Source organism: Argentina anserina, chromosome 4 (assembly GCF_933775445.1).
Source record: "Argentina anserina chromosome 4, drPotAnse1.1, whole genome shotgun sequence".
Lineage (NCBI taxonomy): Eukaryota > Viridiplantae > Streptophyta > Magnoliopsida > Rosales > Rosaceae > Argentina > Argentina anserina.
In genome coordinates, this window is record NC_065875.1 from 8,733,250 (window position 1) to 8,758,096 (window position 24,847).

At 38.4% G+C, this 24,847-nt stretch overlaps 2 protein-coding genes across 17 annotated transcripts; one reads left to right on the plus strand and one right to left on the minus strand.

Annotated features, from left to right (window-relative positions):
* Positions 1–1,592: 1,592 nt before the first annotated feature.
* Positions 1,593–7,214, plus strand: LOC126792847 (uncharacterized). 2 transcript variants are annotated; one of them, XM_050519325.1, is made up of 10 exons: positions 1,593–1,782; positions 2,033–2,475; positions 2,552–2,648; positions 3,525–3,578; positions 3,681–3,820; positions 3,909–4,005; positions 4,104–4,205; positions 4,749–4,996; positions 5,101–5,199; positions 5,282–7,214. In XM_050519325.1, exons 2-10 carry the CDS (start codon positions 2,069–2,071, stop codon positions 6,834–6,836), a joined length of 2,799 nt encoding a protein of 932 aa, XP_050375282.1. In that variant the 5' UTR covers positions 1,593–1,782; positions 2,033–2,068; the 3' UTR covers positions 6,837–7,214. The 2 variants fall into 2 exon arrangements, with proteins under 2 accessions (XP_050375282.1, XP_050375283.1); XM_050519326.1 differs by lacking the exon at positions 1,593–1,782 and having other exon boundaries at positions 1,801–2,475.
* Positions 7,215–7,341: 127 nt separating this feature from the next.
* On the minus strand, positions 7,342–23,063 carry LOC126792848 (autophagy-related protein 18b). Of its 15 annotated transcripts, none has more exons than XM_050519336.1 (11): positions 22,682–23,063; positions 22,385–22,463; positions 20,876–21,723; positions 15,725–15,834; positions 15,474–15,565; positions 15,276–15,388; positions 14,689–14,808; positions 13,971–14,116; positions 13,299–13,415; positions 8,096–8,161; positions 7,342–7,596 (listed from the first exon to the last, which is right to left on the minus strand). In XM_050519336.1, the coding sequence occupies exons 3-11, from the start codon at positions 21,089–21,091 to the stop codon at positions 7,455–7,457; spliced, it is 1,122 nt and encodes a 373-aa protein (XP_050375293.1). In that variant the 5' UTR covers positions 21,092–21,723; positions 22,385–22,463; positions 22,682–23,063; the 3' UTR covers positions 7,342–7,454. The 15 variants fall into 15 exon arrangements, 13 of the variants coding, with proteins under 13 accessions (XP_050375293.1, XP_050375291.1, XP_050375290.1 ...); XM_050519334.1 differs by lacking the exon at positions 22,385–22,463 and adding an exon at positions 22,485–22,587 and having other exon boundaries at positions 20,876–21,726; XM_050519333.1 differs by lacking the exon at positions 22,385–22,463 and adding an exon at positions 22,485–22,590.
* Positions 23,064–24,847: the final 1,784 nt, after the last annotated feature.

The window sequence follows — 24,847 nt, forward strand, 5'->3', positions numbered from 1 at the left end:
GATTTTCATAGAGTTATTTATGATTTTCGAAAGTCACAGGTCTGCTGCATAAAAGTTTCTGGGAAAAATCATATACATCAGTTGCATTTTTACTAAAAATTGAATAATTCGGTTAACAACTCAATTTTATGTCTTCATGATAGTTATAATAGACATCCTAAAGGTCATTTCAAAGTTAGAATCTCCTCAAAACAATCTTTATAAAATTATTTATGATTTTTCAAAAGTCACAGGTCTGCTGCATAAAATTTTCTAAGAAAAATCATATACATCAATTTCTTTGATTTCTCTACAACAATTTTCAATTAATAACTCAAGAAAGCTAGCAAATTGATTTGAACTCGGCTCGGGCCTCCGAGAGCCTCCTGTCAATTATTCAATAAGCTATCCAATCTTGTGAGCAGCCTTTTCGTTTATAATTCCACCCCTCTTTCTCAATCAACCCAACAAATGAAAGATTAAACTCTTTTTAATCACCACTGATCCAGATATGAACATCTGTCAATTAAATTCTCAGGAAAAAAAACTTGGAATATAGATCGGCCTTTCTTTATACATGTATGTCATAACTAATTAATGGAGGATGTTTGATCACTATTTCTCTGCAATGATCAATTCTATCAGTAACCCTGAAAAACAATAGCCCTAGAGGGAAATTACAGAGTTGCAGGTGACGTTTCTTCTAATTGTTTGATTTTTCTTACATTCAATGTAACTTCACAAGCACATGGATATGTAGATCTACCAGAGATATGGTGAAAAGGAGATTGGGGTCGTGAAAACCTACTTGAAAAAGAGATTGATACATACCTTTTAAACAAGTGAGAGATTCTAGTGTGATTCACCCCCTCAATTCATCTTCTCACCGCAGATCAACTCATCGGGGAAGCAACTCAGTTCACTTTTTGCCTTCATATTTCATCTTGAGAGAGAGAGAGAGAGATAGAGAGAGAGAGAGAGAAATCAGACCACAAATTATTCATTTCAGCAATGACCCAAAGAAGAAGTTTATCTATGATTCTGATAAGAGAGAAGTGTTTGTGAATTAATGAGTTTTATGGAATTGATTGTGACATACTAGAAACCACCACCCACTATGTTAGTATGCACAAGAAGTGGGCAGTTATGTGGGTGAAGTTATATACATATGAGTTTTTTTATTTCTATGCAGATTTTAGCTTTTATCTTTTTGTCCTTGAATTATATTATCTCATTTTCGAATAACATATAGTCTAAAGGTCTTTATGTATTTTCACACACGTTTTGATTGATAAAGCTAGTTTTCTTTATTATAGTTTAGATTATAGAGAGTTGGACGTGGTTGATCTATTCTTATTGATGCCATATGACAAAATAAAATTCTGAAATATAATCCACATTGTACATATATGTAATTTAAATGTAACGTAGTTTTTAGATTTGGTTTTGGCTTTTGACTACATCGTTTGGATTCGCCGTTAAAATGTTTCCGGTCATCGGCCGTCCGAGTGTCAAATTGGTCTGCTTTAAGAAAAAGAAAAAGAAAAAAAAGCTGTTTTTCAATATAAGAAAACTCTGGCAAGACTTATAAAGTGGCCAGTTTGTTTCGAACACAACACACGAAGCGTGTCATGCTTGCCTGTTTCCCACAAACTCTTTAGTTGAAAAAGACCCACAGTCACTTCCTTCTTAGATTTGACTCAAACTCGATCTCTCGTGCAATTTCCAAACTCGCTACATTTCTGGGTATCGTCTCCATGACTCTCTCTAGGGTTCTTCTCTGAATTCGGTCGCTCCCTTTTGGTTGGTGTTCTTTTTTCTTCTTCTTCCTCTTTTCTACATTGCCTTAATTCGTTACAACCGAGTTTCATTTTTTGTGTTTGAAGAAACTAATCACAAGTGCGATTAATTTATCAGTTCGTATGTTTTGCTTTTGGGTTTTTACTTGTTGGGTTTGCATGATTACTGTCAATGTTTGATATTTTGTTTCAGAAATTTGAGATATCCCATATTAGTTTTTACTTTGATTCTTTGTTTGCATCGTATTCTTTAGGTGTAAAATTAAGTTTGCAAGTTCAAAGAATAGGGTATGGCATCGACAGAGGAGACCAAGTATCGACCATATTCGGTTTCGGAGTACCATTTTGTGGATGAAAAGGCTGAATGTGTTTCATTTCATGTATTGCCCCTTCAATGGAGTGATGGTGAGAGACAGGGCGGCGAGAAAGTAAAGATATTTCTGCATGGAACTGCTGATAATGGATTCCAGATTATATGCAAGCATGTTATTGCTTGGAAGTTTGACATCTCAAGTGAAGAACCTGAGATATTGGTTCTGTCGGAGGGAAATAGTTGGATTAAGCTTGGGAAGCCGAGGAAGAGCTTCGAGGACACTGTTAGGTCTATCTTGATAACAGTGCACTACATTCACTATGTGACGAGGAATCCTGAAAAATCCGTAGAATCTGCGTGGAATCACCTGTCTGAAGTTTTCAGGTAGCTTGCAAAAAACTTGGAAAGATTTTATGCTTGTGTTTTGTAGCGCAGAGTTTGATGCTTAGCTCAATTGTAGGTTTTATGCGGTCAAGCCTTCTCAGAGGGACCTAGTGGATCACATGCCTCTTATCAGTGATTGTGTCAACAGATATTGTGGCTTAGAGGAGTCCAAGGTGTGTCTAACTTCTTTTGTTATCGTTGATACTGTAATTCACAATTAGACAGTGTCTATCAAGTTGTTATCATCATCTACTTTCAGATTATTCATAAAATGTTTATCAACTTTACAATACAGATTATTTTGTCGTCTTTGTTTTGCTCTTGAATGAAAGTTTGCTTATAGTTGTTCCTGCCAATGAGAGACTGGGTTGAAATTCAATGTATTACATCCGTAGTTTACAACTTATACAAGATGCTACTTTCAGTTAGATGAAATTTAGGATGAAAACATGAGCAAAATAAAATTTTACCTTATATTTGCTATCCAGAGCACAGGGTATAGTGCGTATAGTTTGTCAATTAGTTGCTCAGCTATATTGAAAGTGTTACAACTCCCTTAGAGTTTACAAGGGTTGTGGCCTGATATAAGTATGGAAAATTGCTCATCAGGCCAAATCCTATGAATTGTTTTCAGTAGAGTAGTGATTGGCAGATTGCATACTGTATATTGTTGTTTTCTGTTGAAAAGGGTGGGTGCTATATCATTCATTGCAAATTTGCAGTGAACCAATAAGTTGTTGCAAAAACGTATCAAACCTTGTGAAGATAAAAAAAAAATATATATCTCCAAATCTATATGGAAGCTTACTGATTTACTCTTATCATGAACTGAAGAGATTGAGTTTAACTTTGTCAAAACATCTAACTTTTTTTTTTCATACATTTGTGTCATCTGTGTGTTACTTTTTACTAGGCTGTCATGTCCTGTTATCTTATCCTTTGACTATTTATATTGATGTCTATGTATAGTTCTGTTAACTGCAATGAAAACTGAGACAAATTCAAAAGAAAACGAAACAATGAGAACTCATGTTATAACTTGTACACAGTTCTTGGCCAAACTTTTAGAAGAGAAGACAATGAAGAGGAAACTCTCTGATGATGTAAGATTCTCTTGCTTTTCTTTTCATAATTTGTTTTGGTACGCTTTGCCTTTGAAGCATCATTTGTGGGCTTATTTTGTTTCCAACATTTTGGATTTTCAGGATGCAGATGCTAGAAACAAGCTCAAACTTATCATTGATGATAAAAAAGATGATAAGAGTGATGATGCAGACGATAAGGATAATGATAACCTGTTTGGCGAAGTTTGTGCTTTATGTGATGACGGTGGCAAGATCACTTGGTATGTTACTGTGAAAAATTCTTAAAGCTACTCTATATACATATATGATATATTTGTGGTGTGAATATTAGTTATGCTTTGATGGCAGTTGTGAAGGGGGCTGCCTAAGGTCCTTTCACGCAACAGAGGAGGCGGGTGCAGGATCTTTTTGCAAGTCTCTTGGGTTTAAGCAGAATGACATTGCTGTATGCTCTGATTATATGTTGACTTTGTATATCTTTTTTATATTTGATTGTTACTGTCTTGATCATGAGTTAATCACAACAACATTTGACATTGGTAGGGGATGCAAAATTTCTACTGCAAGAACTGTGAACATAAACAGCACCAGTGCTTTATTTGTGGGAAGCTAGGCTCCTCGGATAAGTCCTCAGGTGCTGTTGAGGTATGCGTTTGCCGCAGTAAAATGAACTGCTGTTTTTATGCTGCTGGATGAACTGACAGTCTGCCACTTGGTTATATTTCTTATTTTTTCCAAAGGATGGCAAATTTGTTAAATGTGTTAACAAACACTTCTAGACATGGACTACTTTTAAAGTGAAGGAAATGTTCTTAATATATTTCCTCTTACCAATTAAATGAGCAAATTTTGCCTTTTCTTCTGAGTTTATTTTAGTCTTTTTTTGTGATACGTCTGTATTATCATTGATTTAGTGCATCTCACTCCTGTGTAATGCAAATTTTCTGTACATAGACTACATACTGTAGTCATGTACAATTTCAGGTCTCTGATTGAATTTTACTTGACTGACTTGAGTTTTATCTATCTACGACCAAAACTTATGTTTCTTGGTTGAAAATTTTGACCTTTGCCTCTTTTTTGTCTCCCCACTATCCTGGTCAGTCAGAAATTGTCAGTCCTTTATTTCCTGCCTTTCATATATTATTACTACATGTTTATGAGTATTGTATTTTCAACTTCTTTTAGGTGGTTTCCTGTGTAGCCCAAAACTGTGGTCGATTTTACCACCCATATTGTGTTGCAATATTACTCAGCCTAGAAAATGGAGTTCCTGCTGAAGAACTTGTGAGAAAGATTGCTGGTGGGGAGTCTTTTACTTGTCCAATTCATAAGTGCTTCATTTGTAAACAAGGAGAAATTAAGAAGGATAGGCAGTTACAATTTGCTGTGTGCATGCGTTGTCCAAAGTCATACCACAGGAAATGCCTACCTAGGTACTTTTGAGATGTTTTCTTCTGTTTCTATTCTAATATGCTGTCTTGTCATGATTTGTTTGTCTACATCGTGTTGAGAGTGATCCTTGAACTGCTTGTATCAGGGAGATTGCTTTTGAAAATCAAGGAGAAATGCTAGAAGGGAGATCAATAACAAGAGCTTGGGATGGTCTATTACCAAACCGTATACTCATACATTGCACGTAAGTAATATTTCCTTGGATGTTCTATTTTTATTTATTGTTTGTGGGATGTAACATTTTGAATTGTTTTGCTTTTGATCAGAAATCATGATATAGATATTGAAATAGGAACTGTAGGAAGGGACCACATAAAATTCCCTGATGTCAAACAGAATACGAGCACCTTCAACAAGAAGACTATTTTGGAAGAGAAGTGGAAGCCAATAACAGAATTCCTTGTAGATGGAGACAAAGTTGTGTCTAAGAGAGATAATTCCTTGGAAAATTCACATGGGGGAAAAGTTGGTTTCATAAAAAAACCATTTGTTAAAAACAAGAAGACCAGGGATCTGACGTCAGACCAGAAACCTGTGTCTAAGGAGATCAATTCTTCTTCGGAAGAATCAGTTGGGCAAAGAAGTGATCCTGTACGATCCAAACTAGTGAAGCAGAAGCTTTCTTCAGTTAAAAAGGCGAAGACTATTTTAAATGGGAAAACTATCGTTGAAAAGAAAGAGGGCCCATTGGCATCAACGGTTTCTGTGTCGAAGAGGACAGCTACTTCCTCTGAAGGATTATTCAGAGCAGGGAGTGCTCCTACAGTATCGAAGGAAAAAGAGAATCCATCTTTTTTTGAAGAGAAGTGCAATAAGCCTGTAAAAAAGAAAACTATTGTTGAAGAGAAGAGGACACTGACATCAGAGTCCCTTGTTGATAAAGACCCAGCTGTATCTGGAAAGAATAATCCTTCCTTGAAAGAATTGTATAGGGAAACAAATGCTTCTATAACTTCCAATAAAAAGCAGAAGCCATCACCTATCCAAGAGAAGATTAGTCTTGTAGAAGAGAAGAGGAAACTGACATTAGAGCTCACTGTAGATGGACATGCTCTATCTAAGAAGGAAACTGCTTTGGAAGAATCATTAAGTGTGATTGCTTCAACTTCGGCTGTGAAACTGTTCAGTAACAAAAATATGTCGTTGGGTATCGAAATTTCAAGAATGGTGAAACAAAATAGCTTACTGAAAAAAAAACTCCAAATGGAGTCGGAGAAAATCAAGACCTCACTGTGTGATGAGCTATTTTCTTCAATGGAGTCAGAGCAGGTGAAGCTCGGAAACCTGGATACACCTGATGCTAATACAGCTATTAAGATATGTGGCAATGATGGATATCAGCATCCTAACACCAGAAAGTCCTGTTTGCACTGTGTACCTGCTAATGGTCAAATCCAATCCAACATTCCTGATAATGCCGGCAGAAGGTGCACCATGAGCAAAGATGAGCCTTGTTCAAGATTTACCAGCTGTGGGTCTGGCAATGAGAAGGGGTACAATAGAGAGAACTATGGAAGACCATATTTAATTGGGACGAAACAGAAAACAGAATTTGACATAGCTTGCATTAGAGGGAAGCAGAATCCTGTTTTTTCCAGCAACGATCTAGCGGGTCAAAATTCAATAAGTAATCATAATAGAACGTTGTCGTCTACATTTTACAGCCATATAGGTCCTGTTGTTGTCTCGTTAGCCAATATTAACAGATTGGCTATGTCACCAGATGCAACTAAATTGGTTGATCCAACAGCCCTGGGTTTCGCTCCTGGTCCTCACTTGAACTTTTCACTACAGAATTCAGCTGGTTGGTTTGATGAGTAGTTCCATAGTTTAGTGGACTCTTTGGTGGATTGTACAAGGTCTTTAAAAGGCTACATGTATTGGTTACTCAAATGGCTCTTTACATTTTCATTCTCATCTGCTTTCCAAAAATTTTTTTTTTTTGGCTCCTTGCTTGCTATAAGATTACTAAGGTGGGTGCTATCACTGCTATGCCTTAGTTAGCTTCGTAAACTTGATCATTACTGTCGGGAGTCGGTTCATGCAGTTGAGAGTCAGTGCTCTTGTACGTACCCATGGCCATGGGGCTGGAGAGCCATTGGGAGTTTTAGCTCAAACGGTTTTTGTTTCAACTGAGCAGTGTGGTGGACAGCAGGTTCCTCAGTGATACAGTATCCATTGTCCCTTGACTAAATGCATACACCATAATAGTACTAAGCATGGAGGGAAACAGATAACAATCAGAAAACACCAGGAAAGTGGAATGATCAACCAGGCGACTACATTATTTGAATTAGTGAATAGTGATTAGTCTGTCAATTTACACTTAGCAGTAAAGGGTGACACATTCTATATATGCTATTTTTTGTTGGTATCATTTTGTATATCATATTGTATCAGATGATGATCTTGCACAATAATGGATATATACATGATTTATCACAAGCTGATGGCATCATCTAATATGACATTAAGCAGCTTAAATTCACGCTCCAAACTCCACACGAACACATTTTGATTGTTGATGCTTAAGTTGTATTCCTGGAAGTACCCATTGAACGTGATAATAGAAATGGTGGCCCTGAAAAAGAAAAGTGCAAGCGATAAGAATTTGAGCCAAAAAAATATTCTAAATTGTATTAAGACAGCTTTGGAGCAAAGATTAGACTCAAGTTTAACTTAAACAATCGAGTAGAACTACACCACTACTCCACAAAAGTACATCTTTACTTAAAACTTGGGGAATGGCTTCTGCAATCTATTTTGGTCATTCAGAGCAATGAATGGATCACAATCTAGACAGACAAACATTAGACATGGTACCTCCGATAATCATTCATGGAACCCTAGTTCTATTTATTGATCCAAAAATACCATTCACTACTCTGCACACGCCACATGAATATTGTTTTACCAATTTATTATCATTCAGCACTCAATTAAAGTGATTCCTAAAAACAAAAGAATTTAATTAAAGTGGCCAAGCCAGAAAACCAAAGTTATAGAAAGGGATGGGAGGGGCACAATTCGTAAACACATGACTCGAGTTATAAATTCATGCATAAGAACCAGTAACTAACCGACAGGCCACTATATCTGAAGTCGATGAATCAGCAACCTTCTCAACCTTACGAATTACTGCATAGCTGTAAAATATAACAAAGAAGAATTAAAAATCAAAACAAAGAAAAGAAAGTAGCTGCTTTTATAAAATTCCGGGCAAAAAGAGAACATTGCATGAATAAATAGAGACGTCTGAGTTGCAAAAAACCAGGTATCTCGTGCTTAACAATATCACTGATCAGGATCCATAGTACAAATAGAGATTCATAACCAGAAATCAAGGACTGGATTTTTATAAATTAACATACTTGTCAGACTGGAAAGAAGTTTATAATTCCAAACCAACAACAAAATAGTCATTTGTAAAATGCATTCATATTATTAGTACTCATCACTTTATTTAATAGCAACAAATGTGTTTGGGCTTCTTATTACTCTTGGTACTATTAGAGTGATTCCCTCTGATTCCCAAATCAAGAGTGATTCACCTCTCCTAATTGAATCCTGATTATATGCAATCAACATTAATGTATTTATCTAAGTTTAGGAATGTCAATCATCTCAGTTAGGAATGTCAATCATCTCAGTTAGAAATGTTATTCATTGTAATTATATTTGCAGCACTATATATGTGTATCAAATTGTATTCATTCAGATCAATGGAAATCATTTTCTACATGGTATCAGTAGTTTAGGTGTTTATCGATCCTTCTTCCCTTCTTGTTTCATCCCAAACCTTTCATACTCAATCCTCCAAATCATTCTGATTCTTCCCTTCCTATGGCTCTACTCATGTACCACAATAGTCATACCAGCTCCCTATCACGGCAACAACAATATTTTGTCCCTCCCTCAAGAATTGTGATGCCACAAATGCACAACATAGTCAACCCCTTTGCTTCTCCTCCTTGGGTAGTGTGTCATGAATTTTATGGCCCTCAATGGTGTCCTAATTGTCACTCTAACCATCATGAGTTGTCTCACTGTCCACACCGATATTCCGGCCCAACCACTATCTCACCATTTGCTGGCCTTCACTCTGTTGCCGAGCCTACTTGGTACCCCGACACTGGTGCGACTCATCATATGACAGCCATGCCTGTCAACAATCCTCAATTGTATGGTGGACCTCATGATGTATATATGGGTAACGGAGACTCCATGTCTGTTTCCCACACTGGTAGTCTCCCATTGTCATTGGGCACTTCTAATTTTTTTCTCCAAAATGTCTTTCGTATTCCTTCAATTCGTAAAAATCTTTTGTCTGTCGCTCGTTTCACCAAAGATAATCTTGTTTTCTTTCTTTTTGCCCTCGATTATTATCAAATATATTGCTTACGAACTGGCCGCCTCCTGTTTCAGGGTCCTTGTCAAGATGGTCTTTATCCTCTCAAGTTATCTAGTGTCTCCACTCCTCATGCCCTAGCTTCTGTTCATTCCTCAATATGGCACAATCGTTTGGGTCAGTTATTGGATCCAAAATTTCTCCTGGTTCTTTTTGTACTCAGTGTGCACTTAGCAAGTCTCAGAAATTATCTTTTCCATCTCATACTAACTCTGTTTCCTCTCTTTTTGCTATTATTCATAGTGATGTGTGGCAATCCCCTACTGTCTCTGTAAGTGGATTTAAATATTATGTCCTCTTTACAGATGAATACTCCCGTTATACCTGGCTTTATCCTATGCGTCGGAAGACTAAGTCCTCGCCCATTTTCAGACTTTGGTTGCCATGGTTCGAAATATTTTCAATGGTTCCATCAAATATCTCCAAAATGATAATGGAACTGAATATGTCAATCAAGCCTTTTCTCACTATTGTACTTCCTTAGGCATCCAACAACGATTTTCTTGTCCATATACTCCTGAACAAAATGGTCTTACTGAGAGGAAACATCGTCATATTGCTACAGTGGCCCGTTCCTTACTCCTTACCTCTGGCGTTCCTCAAAATCTTTGGGTTGAGGCTATTTTGACCTCTGTGTACCTCATTAATCTTCTTCCTACTCCTACACTCAACTGGGACACTCCTCACTTTCGTGTGTATGGTCATTCTCCCTCTTATTCCTCTCTTCGCGTTTTTGGTTATTTGTGTTTTCCTCATTTAAGTTGTTCTCCTTCCAATACGTTGTCTAATCGGAGTCTTGAGTGTCTTCCTTGGGTATAGTCTTCACCACAAAGGTTATCGATGTCTAGATCCCAAAACAAATCGAGTTTATGTGTCGCGTCATGTTTTATTTAACGAAACAAGTTTTCCCTACAAAGGGGTGCAAGTACAATTGCCATCATCTTGGGTTGATATTGAATTCACTCCGTTACATAATTCCAGTCCAATTACACCTCCGCAGGCCATCCTGCCGAGCCAAGGCTCATTATCCTCGGGCCCAAGCCAACCTAATCACTCCGCCTCCATTGATGTCATTACCCTACCTCAATCCACCGATCGTGTTGCCACGATCTCTCCAGTCTCACATAATGATGCTCTAGTTCTCCCTGACAGTGTTTCCATTCCGACCCAACCGGCCCAATCTGCACCTTCGCAGACCCGCCGAGCCCAACCTCTCCCCATGACTCAATATCACCATCAAACTCCAACACAGATCCCACGCGCCCAGCTTTTTCAAGTCATTCTACATCTTCACCTTCTTCTTCCGCTCCAGCTCCTCCACCATTGCCCCCCCCCCCCGCCCTGTCATCCTCACCTACAGCCGGCGCCGGTCCACTTCCAATGTTCACGCCGCCGATCCCCATCCTGATCCGGCCCCTGTTCCATCTCCCATTCTGTCTCCATCTGGCGAAACCCATACCGCCAATCTACAATCGGCCCCTCCTCCGCCGGCTCCCGCTCCTCGTCCTCCCCGTGCTCCACCCGCCCCATCTACTCATTCCATGCGTACCAGACTCAAGGACGACATCAACAAGCCAAGAGAACGTCAAGATGGCATTGTAACGTATCCAATCCCTAAAGCTTTGATTACTACAATTGAATCTGTGGAACCTACTTGTTATTCCCAGGCCTCCAAACATGCAAAGTGGCGTGATGCTATGGCTGCTGAAATTAATGCCTTGCTGAAAAATGAAACATGGTCTCTGGTTCCACCCTCAAAATCTCACCATGTGGTCGGCTGTAAATGGGTCTTCAAAATCAAGCGTAATCCTGATGGTTCTGTTGAGCGTTATAAAGCTCGGCTCGTCGCCAAAGGCTTTCACCAGCAGCACGGCATTGACTATGACGAAACCTACAGCCCAGTTATCAAACCCGCCACCATTTGTACAGTCTTATGCCTTGCTGTTTCCCGTCGCTGGCCTCTTCGTCAATTAGACGTCAAAAATGCTTTCTTGCATGGTTTCTTGAATGAAGATGTGTACATGATTCAACCTCCTGGCTTTGTTGATCAATCACGTCCTCACTATGTCTGTCGTCTTCACAAAGCTCTCTATAGCCTCAAACAAGCTCCTCGCGCTTGGTTTCAGCGTATGAGTCTCTTTCTCCTATCCATTGGTTTCCGACAAAGTAAGGCAGATTCCTCTTTGTTCATCTTTCAGCAGGGTGTCCACACCATATTCTTTTTGTTGTATGTGGATGATATTGTAGTTACTGGGAGCAATGATCAACTTTTACAAAGCTTCATTGATGCTTTAGGCCATGGTTTTGATATCAAAGACCTTGGCCCTCTCCATTACTTCCTTGGTTTACAGGTGACAGGTGATTCCAGAAGTCTCCATATTAATCAACTCAAGTATGCTCATGATCTCCTTGTCAAGCATGATATGCTGTATTCTAAACCTGCTGCCACCCCCATGTCTGCCAAATCAATCCTCACTGCAACTGATGGAGACTTCTTAATCCTACCATCTTTCGTGAGATGGTAGGTTCGTTGCAGTACCTCACCATCACTCGCCCTGACATTGCCTTCGTCGTCAACTCCTTGTCTCAGTACATGAGTCAGCCCAGGGCTCCTCATCTTGTAGCAGTGAAACGTATTCTGCGTTATATCAAGGGCACTCTTGATCAAGGCTTGCATTTTAGTCCACAAACTCAGCCGGTATGGCTCACAGCCTATTCTGATGCCGATTGGGCAGGTTGTCAAGATTCTCACCGTTCCACCTCTGGTTATCTGATATTCTTGGGCTCTAATCTCATTTCTTGGTGCTCCAAGAAGCAGCCAACTATTGCCCGCTCCAGTGCCGAGTCAGAATACCGATCCCTTGCTCATGCTAGTTCCGAAACCACATGGTTAGGCTATTTGTTGTATGAACTTGGGGCTAAAGTACACTTTCCTATTCTTCTCTACTGTGACAATCTCAATGCCACATACATGGCTTCCAATCCCGTATTCCATGCTCGAACCAAACACATCGATCTTGATTATCATTTTGTTCGAGAGAAAGTAGCTCTTGGCAGCCACCGTGTGTGCTTCATCCCTTCACAGGACCAACCAGCTGATCTTCTCACCAAGCCTCTCCTCAAGCAAAAACATCTTTTCCATGCTTGCAAACTTATCCGTGCAGGCCCGCAACGTTTGAGGGGAGATATTAGAGTGATTCCCTCTGATTCCCAAATCAAGAGTGATTCACCTCTCCTAATTGAATCCTGATTATATGCAATCAACATTAATGTATTTATCTAAGTTTAGGAATGTCAATCATTCAGTTAGGAATGTCAATCATCTCAGTTAGGAATGTTATTCATTGTAATTATATTTGCAGCACTATATATGTGTATCAAATGTATTCATTCAGATCAATGGAAATCATTTTCTACAGGTACAAAGTCTGCACTACGCACCAAACTTGAAATTCTCACTTATACATCAGAGAACTAATCAAGAATAGAGATTCAATGCAGAAAAGGGGATTTATTTTTTTCCTTTTTTTTTCCTGTTATTGGTTCCCAGACATCCTCCAAATCCATTTTCCTTACCTCAGATTGAACCTAGCGTCTTCTGCCTAACTAAGATACAAAAAAACAATTTTGGGACCCATCCATCTTTGCTAACCCGCCCCTGGTTGGTGTAACTCCAGCTCCTATGAAACTAAGAACAAAAGACACGCCTAATTACTGACCAAGTAGATGATAAATTTTCAAACAAACAGAACTCAACTGGCTTTTTAAAAATTTGAGCTAGAATGAACAGGTAGATGTCATCTGATCAATACTGTATGTCACATGTGGTGTAGTACATTGTCAATAAACCAGTGGACAAAATCTAAATGGCTCACCTTTTAACCCCTGCAGGTGCAACATTATGAAGTACACCATGATGTGCTGGATCTAGTGCATCAGTAACAGAGTCGGGTATAATTGATCCAAGAAAACTTCCCGATCTCTTGCTCCTGCTAAGAAAGAGAGATAACACGACTTTTGCAAATTCTGTGTATGGTTGAGAAATGTACAGAACAAAAAAAACAAAACAAAAGTAAACAAAAGGATCAAAAGCACTACATGGAAGCTCATGAACATAAAAAAAAAATTTAAAGGTTTTGTAGCAGACTAGGGAAACACTGTCACTATGATAACACAATTTACCTTTACAAGAAGTTTGCTTATGTTTATTATTGGCCGACTAAAGATGCAACAAACTAAGTGTACACCATGAAGTATGAATACATTTTCAAGGCATTGATTTTATAAACATATTCTTCTCATATTAGTGATGGTTCTAGCAAGTATTGAGGAACCTGACGAAGTATTGACCCATTAGCATAATTTGGAACTGGCGAGGGACATACGGGCAACATATATCACATTGGCACAATAAACCTGGTCCATAAGTATAAATTTGCAGATTTAATAGGACATATGCACACCATTAACACGATAAGATAGGTAGTAAAGCTGGCATTATGTGCTGTCCCAAAGAGGAATGTCTATATGCAGTGAGAATTCCTCACCTCTGGTTACCAGAAAACGCCAGAGAGAAAGCATGAACAGAACCTGATGAACTTGTGCCCACGAGAATATCTGGCAGTTGTGTAGATGGGGCAAATGATAAGGAGAATATACTTGATTGATATGTCCCTCTCCGAAAGCTATAAGACTGCAAAAAAATGAATTGGTGAGTTGCATTCTTTTGTAGGATATGGGAGTCGGATAGTGGTAGTGCCATCAATTGCTTCATATAACTACATATGGGTAAGGGAAAAGAGATAATGATTAATACAATTGGTTCGTCAGCAAGGGTGCATGATGCACCAATACAACAGCCACTGATTACAAGTGAAGACCTGTGTTTGGTATCCATTGTATATGATAAACTCATATAAGTATCCATGTATGTACCAGTTTCTTTTCTCAAAACCTACTAAACCAGAGCCTAACATTAGACAAGCATCAGACATCCTGACTACAATTGATACAGGAGTTTAAATGACTATTAGAAGCTTCCTCGTCCATTAAGTGGAACCTATGTTTAATGCTATATGACTTATATCATTGGAATCAGGAGGGTGACTAAAAGAAGACATCATGTCAAAGAAACTAGCTTTTCTTCATTCATAAGATAGGACGACCGATATGAGAATATTAACTATTGCCCCAAGCTATGCCATTGACATTTATGTTATGCCTTCAATTTTAATCATCGTATTTAGATAGGTTAGCATTCTTCACCTTTGTTGCTTCAGAGACTAGATGGACTCTGATAATGGTTCCCTGTTCAGATGCTGTTGCTATGTATGTTCCATTGGAAGAAAGTGCAATTGCAGCAAGTGGGGATCTATGAGCATCAATCTGTAATTAAATATAAGAAGATAAATCAAAAGATATTATCAAGAGAGAATTACAGTTTGCTCCATTTGGGATATACTGAATGAATCTATCCTTTGTAACAAATTATAATAATGAAATTGAAAATTGAAAGTTGAACAAGAATAATTCTTAAGCAGCTGTAAAGTATCCTAACTCTCAAGGCTTTGAGCAAGGGAAAAACTTCAAGGGTGGCATGAAGTTTAGGTGAATGCTTTTTTTATTTTAGAATTTCTGAAATCTTTCGTTGTTGTTTGTGTTTGGTAAAAGGCATACTTCCTAGCAAAGAAGTACGATGTCAAGCATAAGAACAAAAAGTCGACATTCACTTTTGAAAGCATATCTAGAAGGGTATGAGTCAAGGTACCTCAACAGAATGAGATAGTATCATATATATTTTATGAACTTTTTGTAATGTACAAGAAGAAAAAGGAACTATTCTATGCCAGAACCTCACAATGTAAATGCAGGTCCATGACACTGTACAACAACACGGATCCTTTGGAGACGCTGGCAGGAAGAGCCAAGAAACAACCATCCAAACTTGGGGAAAAAGAACAAAGCCCTGAGAAGAAGAAATAAACTAGGGTTATTCAAAGAAAGACACCTTCCCGTTCACTGATAAAGAATGTAATGCCACACAGTTTCACCTTTTATATTTGATACGGTGTCAATAGTGTCCAAGATTGCAAGACTATTTATGTCATATACATACGTTTTGTCCTGTAAGATGACAACAAGTCTGCACTTGCCAAGAAAACATGAAATCATCAACGCGGTACACAAGAAACCAAGTCCATTCAATGAAAAATGACAGTTCATTAACATAACAATGCCGACAGCTTTAGGCCAATACAAAGGACATTATGAAAAGAGATTGTTAGCACAAAAAAAGGGTTACCTTTTCCTATTCATACGAACCGCAAGTATGGAGGTCAAAAAATTCAACTCCCGAAGAGCAGCTCCAGTTGTTTTATTGAACAAACAGAGACGACGAGGGGATAAAGATGGCTGTACATTGCAATGAGAATGTCAGATGATAATGCATAAGCAAAACGCACATCACTGATCATTAAAAGAAATCGAAACTAAATAAGAAATACCTCTTCCCCAGCTCCAACAATGGCAAGCAGACTAGAGCTAAACAGCATTTCAACAATAATGAAGGCTCCAACAGCTAACCAAAAAACAAAACGAACAAGAGTGTAAATTCGATTTTTTACACCGCAGTAAAAAGAAAGTGGGTAAATAAAGGAGTTGGATGAGTTACCTCGTTCATATAAGAGTCTGCCCGTGTTGGAATCGAAGACTTTGAAGCCGTGCTTTGTGCCTACGGCAAAGCAACTGCCGGGATTCGAAAGAATTTTGGTTAACGATTTATCACAAGATTGAGGGGAGGATTCTGGAAAGGACAGTTTACCTGGAGTCTTGGTTGAAGGAAGCGCAGAGGATTGGGTAGGAGGAAGAAGAGGACTGATTCGCCATTAGCTGAGGACGTCGGAGCTTCCGACCTCCTCTCCAGTCCAAATTCCACGCTGAAGAGTGTTTTGACAGGAATCAACTTGCGTACGTCGTGTCGTTTCGGTGGGTGTATTGTTCTTTTCTTTTTCTTTTTTCTTTCTTTTTTTAAATAAATAAAAGAAGTGGCCGAGGGAAGTAGATATTCAATTGGTTGCTTCATGTAAACGCCATATCGGATCAGACCAAAAAACCCCATATCGAGGGTTAATTTTCTCAAAGTCTTACAGGACGATACATAGTCCAAAAAAAAATGCTTTGAGGGAGAAAAAATTGGGGTCACAGTTCCTGTCCCGCGGTGTCGGGCGGGGCTTGTTGGCCTTGTGTGGGTTTGTGCCTATGTTGCATGGACACGGACATGGACACGGCGACACGACACGGCGCGACACGGCGACACGGTAAATCTCAAAAACTCATCTTTCGACACGGCTCCGACACGGTAAATAAAAAATATTTATATATAATTTGATATATAAAATAAATTAACAATACTATTATAAAGTTGTAAAATCTATCAATTACATAACAATGTTTAAGAAATAACATCAAATAGTCAAAATGCAAGTGATAAAACTAGCCAATTATATATGAACCTAGTAAATCTTCTCATATTTCCAAAGAGGAGCACTTAAATTTCCCACCTCAGTTGTACTACTAACACTACGTTCGGACGATGGTTCCGTTGATGCTGCACTTGAACTCATCCTATTAAAGTATTCATCAATTCAATCATCACATCTAATTACTTCGACTTGAGCTATCAAACACTAGTACACTACCCAATTGAGCTATCAAACACTACCCATTAAAATCATATCAACAGTTCAACAATCAACACCCATTCAATAATCTAAACTTTTAAAAAAAATTGAATTACCTTACGCAGGCAGAGGCTGGGAGCTTGAGGCTGAGGCTGAGGCTGAGGGAGGCTGAGGCAGGGAGCAGGGAGCATGGGGAGGGAACAGGGGCTGGGGCAGGAGGCAGGAGGTAGGAGGCAGGGGTTGGGGCATGAGGCTGGGGCTGAGGCTAGGGCTAGGGCTGGGGCTGGGGCTGGGGCTGGGGCAGGAGGCAGGAGGCAGGGGCTGGGGCTGGGGCTGGAGGCAGGAGGCAGGGGCTGGGGCTGGGGCTGGAGGCAGGGGCTGGGCAGGGGCTGGGGCTGGAGGTAGGAGGTTGGAGGAGGCAGGGGCTGGGGCTGGAGGTTGAGGCAGAGGGCAGAGGCTGAGGCTGAGGGAGAAAGGAGATGCAAGGGGAAAGCCAGCAAGGAAGGAGAAGGAGAAAACCAGAAGAGAAGCAGAACAGCTGAGAGAGTTTTTTAGGTTTCAACGTGTCGGTCAACGTGTCCAACAGTCAACTTTTTCCGATACGCCACGTGGCGTGTCCGATACGGCAAAAAGGCGTATCGTGTCGTATCGGCGTGTCGAGACGTGTCGGACACAGCGACACGCCTCTGCCTGCCGTATCCGTGCAACATAGGTTTGTGCTATGTCGGGATGACTCGATTGGTTGTCTTGATCGTATCAAGGAGTTTTTGGTGGTGGTTTGCGGGATAAGGAACAATGTGACAGCGGCTTGGATTTGGTATGCTCGGAGTTGGACATCTACCTCGGAGATCTGGTGGCTGCTGGGTGGGGATGGTTTCGTGGTGGTGCAATGTTTCTTTGATCGGGTTTCTTCGATCTGGATCTTGTCTCTTAGATCGGATCTAGATTGGACGCTCAGTGGTGATGGTGTTGTTAAGGGGGATTGTGTGTTGGGAGTGATGGACCGGCCCTGTAGGTTTGACAGTGGTGTGGTGAGTCGGTGACGATGGCTGGCAATGGCGTGTGTCAGGTTTGGCTGACGGCGGCTTTCTTCCTTTTTTCCCACATCGATGTCTCGGCCTAGGCTTTGTTTGGGGCTTGTTATTATTTGTTTTCTGCTTGTTTTTTTATAGTTTAATGTTTGTTATAATAATTCCATGTCGTAGTTTGATAGGGAGAAGTGGGCTTTGTTTTAAATGCTACACTCAGCTTGTTATGTTTACCCTAGTGAGGTTGCGAGTTGCTTGTTTGGTCAAATGGTCGCAGCCTCCTAGTGGTAAGATGAAACTTGGTGTCACTTGGTATATGTTTCCATTGGCAATATAATGGGAAAGCTGATAAACACAGTATCTTATGGCTCTACATGAGCATTATCTTTCCGGTATGTCGCCGAAATTGTAAAGCAAACAGAGTTATCAATGTTACAATCCTTTTCTAAATTGTGTTTGTTAGGATGCATAGGTTATGTCGAGAGATCTGGTATTATTTTAAAGTGTTCTTGCAGTATGAGGTTTAAGCTCAATGCCCCCCCCCCCTCATTGTATTCTGCAGTTTCATTAATGGTTACGTTTTGAGGGCAGCCGTCCATTTCAAAAAAAAAAAACTCCATATCGGAGATGGCCAGAATACGTTGTTGACGTCAATATGGTGTACATGTCATTTCATTTATCTGATACATTTGTAGACACATGAAATTTAATGAAGTAAATTATCTTCGTTAAATAATTAAATCGACCAAGAGCACGACAAAATTGCACACGTGGCCAAAAGTCAACAAAGTTAGTGCGGATCTGAATAAAACTCGTGTCAGCACATCAACGGATGATCGTAATCGAAGCTACGTAATCCCGACGTAAATCGAAAAAATTGAATGTCATTGACGATTCGAAATGGTAATCGGACATTTGATTAAATTAATAAATTCCTTAACGGTTATAATTAAGTCAATTATTTTCTGTTTAATTTAGTTATGATAATAACTAATTTTAAATTAATCGGAAAATACATATTAATTTAATTATACAATTAAAGAAATTTATTGATTTAGTGTCATTAAATATTCTACAAAATAGAAACTTTGACACTATAAATACCCCTTCAACATGAAGACAGGGGACTGGAGAAGAAGAGAGAAAATCACTTGAGCAAGATCACTCTCGACAAATCCCGAAGTCTCTCAAGTCCACGAAGATCATCAAGTCCACGAAGATCATCAAATCCACTAATAATCATCAAGCCACCAAATCGCTCGTTCTTTATCAAATCCAAATTCAAACTCAAGTCCATGAAGAATCGTCAAGCCACCAAATCGCTCATTCTTCATCAAATCTAAATCCAAATCAAACTCAAATTATCAAGATCAAGTGCACGTCACCCTTGAACCAAGTCATATACGGAGATAGAATCAGAGGAGTTCACAAATATTGTAACTCTGCGCTTGATATTCAATAAATCACATTTTATTTGTACACGTGTCTGCATTCTTGCTTATTTTCAGATTATTGTTCTATAATATTATACGCTTCTGATAACGGACAATTTAGTACCTGAAGTTCTCATTTGTAAGCCATTTTGGTACCTCTATCAATTTTGATCATATCTTTAGGGTTATTTTCGTCATTTTAGCCCTAAACTCATAAAATTCACATTTTTCTTCATTTCTTCCTATAATTATGGCCTCCTTGAAGATAATTAAATTGACATATCTACTTCACTTAGTATCTACTTCGCATATATCAAAAATAATTTTTTTTCTTAATATACTTATTGTATCCTAATTATTTTTTGCAAAGGAAATAAATTGCATTTATGCAATTGTAATTTTTTATTAAAATATATTTTTTAAATGACTTATAATTAAAATTAATTTAGATTGATAGCTATATTATGAAAAATTATATACGTAAATCATCACAGATACTAAGTGAATGAGTAATTAAATTTTTAGTGATAATTTAGAGGCAATTTGAAGGTATTATGAAAAAATGAAGTAAAGTAGAGATACGATGACGGAAATAACCATGTATGGTCAAAATTGACATAAGTACCAAAATGGCCTAAATTTGAGAACTTTAGGTACCAAATTGTCCGTTTTCATACATCAAATACTAAATTGTCCAAGTAGCCAAACATCAGGTACCATAGGAGGAATTTACCCAAGAAATAAACTCTGGTTATTCAAAGAAAGACACCTTCCGGTTCACTGATAAAGAATGTAATGCCAATATGCCACCCAGTTTCACCTTTATATTTGATACGGTATCAATAGTGTCCAAGATTGCAAGACTATTTATGTTATACATACGTTTTGTCCTGTAAGATGACAACAAGTCTGCACTTGCCAAGAAAACATGAAATCATCAACGCGGTACAAAAGAAACCAAGTTCATTCAATGACAAATAATGGCATTACATGATTGACAGATGAAAGTTCATTAACATAAAAATGCTGACAGCTTTAGGCCAATACAAAGGATATTATTAAAAGAAATTGTTAGCAAAAACATCACTGCTAGTACAAAAAATGGATTATCTTTTCCTATTCATACGAACCGCAAGTATGGAGGTCAAGAAATTCAACTCTCGAAGAGCAGTTCCAGTTGTTTTATTTAACAAACAGAGACGACGAGGGGATAAAGATGGCTGTTCATGGCAATGAGAATGTCAGATGATGATGTACAAACAAAACACACATCACTGATCACTAAAAGAAATTGAAACTAAATAAGAATCACCTCTTCACCAGCTCCATCAATGGCAAGAAAACTAGAGTTAAACAGCATTTCAACAATAATGAAAGCTCCAACAGCTACCCAGAAAAGGTGTCCGAGGGTAACTCTAATATGAAACACGTGCACATTTGCATCTCTTGGTGCCATAGACAAACAAGGTAGATATGCAAGTCTGCTGCTACTGTCGATCACAAGAATGAATAGCAAGAGGAGAACCATTCAACAGTGAACAATCCAATTCTCATCCTCAAAGCCTTGAGTATTATCAACGCCAAGTTATGGAGTCTCTTCCAAAAAGTATTTTCTTCTATTGTCTATGCATGCACTGTTAATAAAGGCAAGCATGAAATCTGTATGAATGCCATATGGTTTGTAGCTGGAAGGTAGAGGCATAAACAAATCCTGCTCATCCTTCAGGATCAACGCCAGCAAGAGTTCGCAGAAGATTATTGTGATCTGCTGCATGCCAAGTTAGAGTTCAGTAGCAGAATACAAGAGCAAGAGCCTCACAATAGATGTCATCAGCAAAATCAGAACAGCCACACTGAATTATGTACTGAACGAGTCCTCATCTTCATAGTATGATACTTCATCAAACTCGAGTTATATATGTGCTTGGAACACATGCAAAACGGAATATCATGGCCATGACACCTCCTAGTTGCAAATTTTGATAGCTATGCATCATTAGAGTTACCCTCGGTGATATATCTTTGAACACTTTCAATACTTTAGATAATGAGGACAAAACTAAGCAAACAAAACCCACAATTCTTCAACATCGCTCTATTCAGTGATTTGAGTTCCCACTTTTCTGAATTTCCAAAACATGTACTGCATAGAGATCTTAGCTGCTGCATAATAAGCAGAGAATACCCTTGTAAAAATATCCCTATATTCCAAACAGCTTCTACTCTAAAATTTTCTCAACAAACAATAACTGGACACTTAGAAGTCATGATAAAATTATATTGATACAGGAAGACAGAAAAATCTACATCTAAATATCTAGCTTATGGCACATGAAGAAGCTAACTTAAAAAGCTTCTAGCTCAATGTGTGGTATGCAATCATGACAGAGTACGTATTCGATCAAAAGAAAGCTGAATCCAAAAACATCAGTTTTTCCAATTGTTTACTATGTTCCTCATGTTCCACTAAAGAGCTGGCTTCCCTGTTGTGACTACAACAGTTTGATACGCCATCTTAAATTTTTCTTATCCAACTTACAATACGAAATCAACCAAGAAAGATTCAATAAGAAAACAGATCAGAGGCTTTCTATCTTTATTAAGAAAAACTATTTTCCAAATAAGCTTTATTCGAAATCCAAAATTTTAAAGCACATTATACTAAAAGGAACTGCCCCAAACACCACTGGTCCCAACCAAAAAAAAAAACGTTCAAAGTTCTTACTAGGTATCTCTAGACTCCCGGAACTGATTTTAATCCATGCCAATATCACATCTGGATAACTAGTCTAACTACTGCATTTCAAAAGCTAGTACTCACTTCAAAATGGGTTATAATGGAACACAAAAATGCCACCCAAAAAAGTCACTATTCACTCAAAGATGTAACGAGTGTGTATCTGCAGTAAAACGAGACAAACCTCCAAGTCAGAAAGCAACATTGCCATTGGACATGTACAAGTAGTAAGTACACAAGAAGCCTTTTAGCACCATGTTCAATCAGGCAAAGCAGACTCATGTGCACTGCTACAGATTTATCAAGCGAAAAAGAGCCTACCCGTAAGAATTAACATTAGATAAACGATGATGAGAATTGAAAATTGATAATGCGACTCACCGGAGGGACATCAGAGTCCTTATTTTGAACCATTCCAGCGCCGTTTGTTGGCGTTCCCTCTGGACCAGATCGAGTAACAAGTCTTGCGCTTCGTCCAGAAAAGACAGGGGAGCCTGAAGCGGCGGAGACGAGGGTTTTGTCGGTGGAGGCTTCTCCTCCACACCGGCGAAAAAAGCCATATCCAGGTTGATGCACAGCTCGTCTCCGATCAACCAGGCCCGGTACGGCCGTCGGAAATTACCCATTGCCGGAAATTCAGAATGGATGAGAATTCGCCAATTGGGGAATAACGATTGGATGACTGGAGATTGCGTAAGGATCAGATCAGTGGAGAGAAGAGCGATTAGAGAGAGCGATCAGAGAGAGAATATGAGAGACCGGAGGAGATGTCAGATTGTCAGTATACTGTAAATGTGTATATATATATACGCGAGTCATACACGTCTTTTACGCGTAATTAGACAGAAATAAAGATTTAACTCGTTTTTATTTATAAAGGCATTTCCTTTCTAAAAAAAATTATAAAGGCCTTTTCTTTTGGATTTTTTTTAATTAAACAGTGAAACAAAGGCTACAAATAAATCCCCTCAAATAAGATATTATCATGTATACTAGCCTTGCCTGAGAAAATAATTATACATATGCAAGACCTAAGCTTGGGCGGTCTCAATACGACACCGTGCAAGAGGAAGGAAGCGCTAGAGCAGCACGTCGACAATGACCTTCGTGTTGCCTTCAGCCTTCATTTGCTCGCTCTCTTAGCGGGGCAGCTCTGCCTTGCTGGCATACGAAACCCTAGAAAAGAAGGGGATTAGAATTTGGGGAATTAGGGATTGGGCGAGCGTGGTTTTGGATCAGTGTTTAGTGTTGCCATAGCTGCAAGAAGAAGAAGAAGAAGCATTTATAATTTTTGGTATTTTATTGCAATAACATACTATTCTTCCTTATTTCATTATTTTCGCAAATGTAATAAAATGGAATAATGGAACTATGTCCATTTTTACTTCCTACCAACTCAATTCTTCAGGTAGTTTTAAAAAGAATATTCAGGTATTTGATTGATGACTAGTTTGAGGTTTTTGCGTTATTTTTCTGGGCAAATTGAAAATTTTATTTTGGACATCGGGACATGTACTATGGCGGTAGTTTATGGGCAACTTAAAGATTTTCAATAATATTGACTCATGATTTTCAAGAGCATTAAAACTCTAATAATTCTTGCATCCGAGGTTATTGTCATAGCAACTCCAACAACTTTCATATAACGCTCTAAACTACACTTCACCAACTTAAGAACGTTATAGTGTCGCGAGTCTATAAATATAAACCGGAACCTGATTTACAAATGCAATGCATTTTTTGTTAACACTTTTTAGATAAGCACAGTAGAAGTTTTAAATAAATTTTGAGGTGAAAATCTATTTTTTCACATGAATATACATATCCGTCCAAAACTCGATACAACAAATAGATCGAAGTTAATTAGCTTTAGGAAAATAAATATACATAGCAGAAAAAATAGTTCTAAGAAAGTTCTAGAATCAGATATCCAAATATGAAAATTAAAATACAGTTTACCGAATTTGAATAGCACACCCAACTTCATCCATTGTTTTCTTATACCAGCGCACAATACTTGCATCCACACTATTGTTGGGTGTCTCGATTAGGTTTGAAAACAAATATAACATTGAGGTCCCCAATATAAAAATATTTAGAAACCAAATCATAAAAAGAATGACAAACTTTAAACAGTTTGACTCGAGAATCGGTGCATTGATTCTCAATATGACATGTCAAAACCAAATATCACCTGATGGTTAGTCCAATTGACCCACTACATGACCTTACTTCACATCCAATGGTCTAAATATCGGTTATCGGCATCGTATCGGTTTTGTAAAATAAGGATATAACGGAGATATATCGGATTATATCGGATTTATCGTTTTTTGTTAATTTTTAATTTAAATTTAATATATTTATAAACATATACTTCAAAATATTCAAAATATACCAAATAATATTAACTACTAAGTACTAATTGAACAAAAATAGGTGCACAAAAGATAGATTGAGATATTGATTATGCATTCATCCATTATAAATTCTCTCATCATCAGAATCAAAGTCAAAATCATCTTCTCCATTATCTTCATCATCATC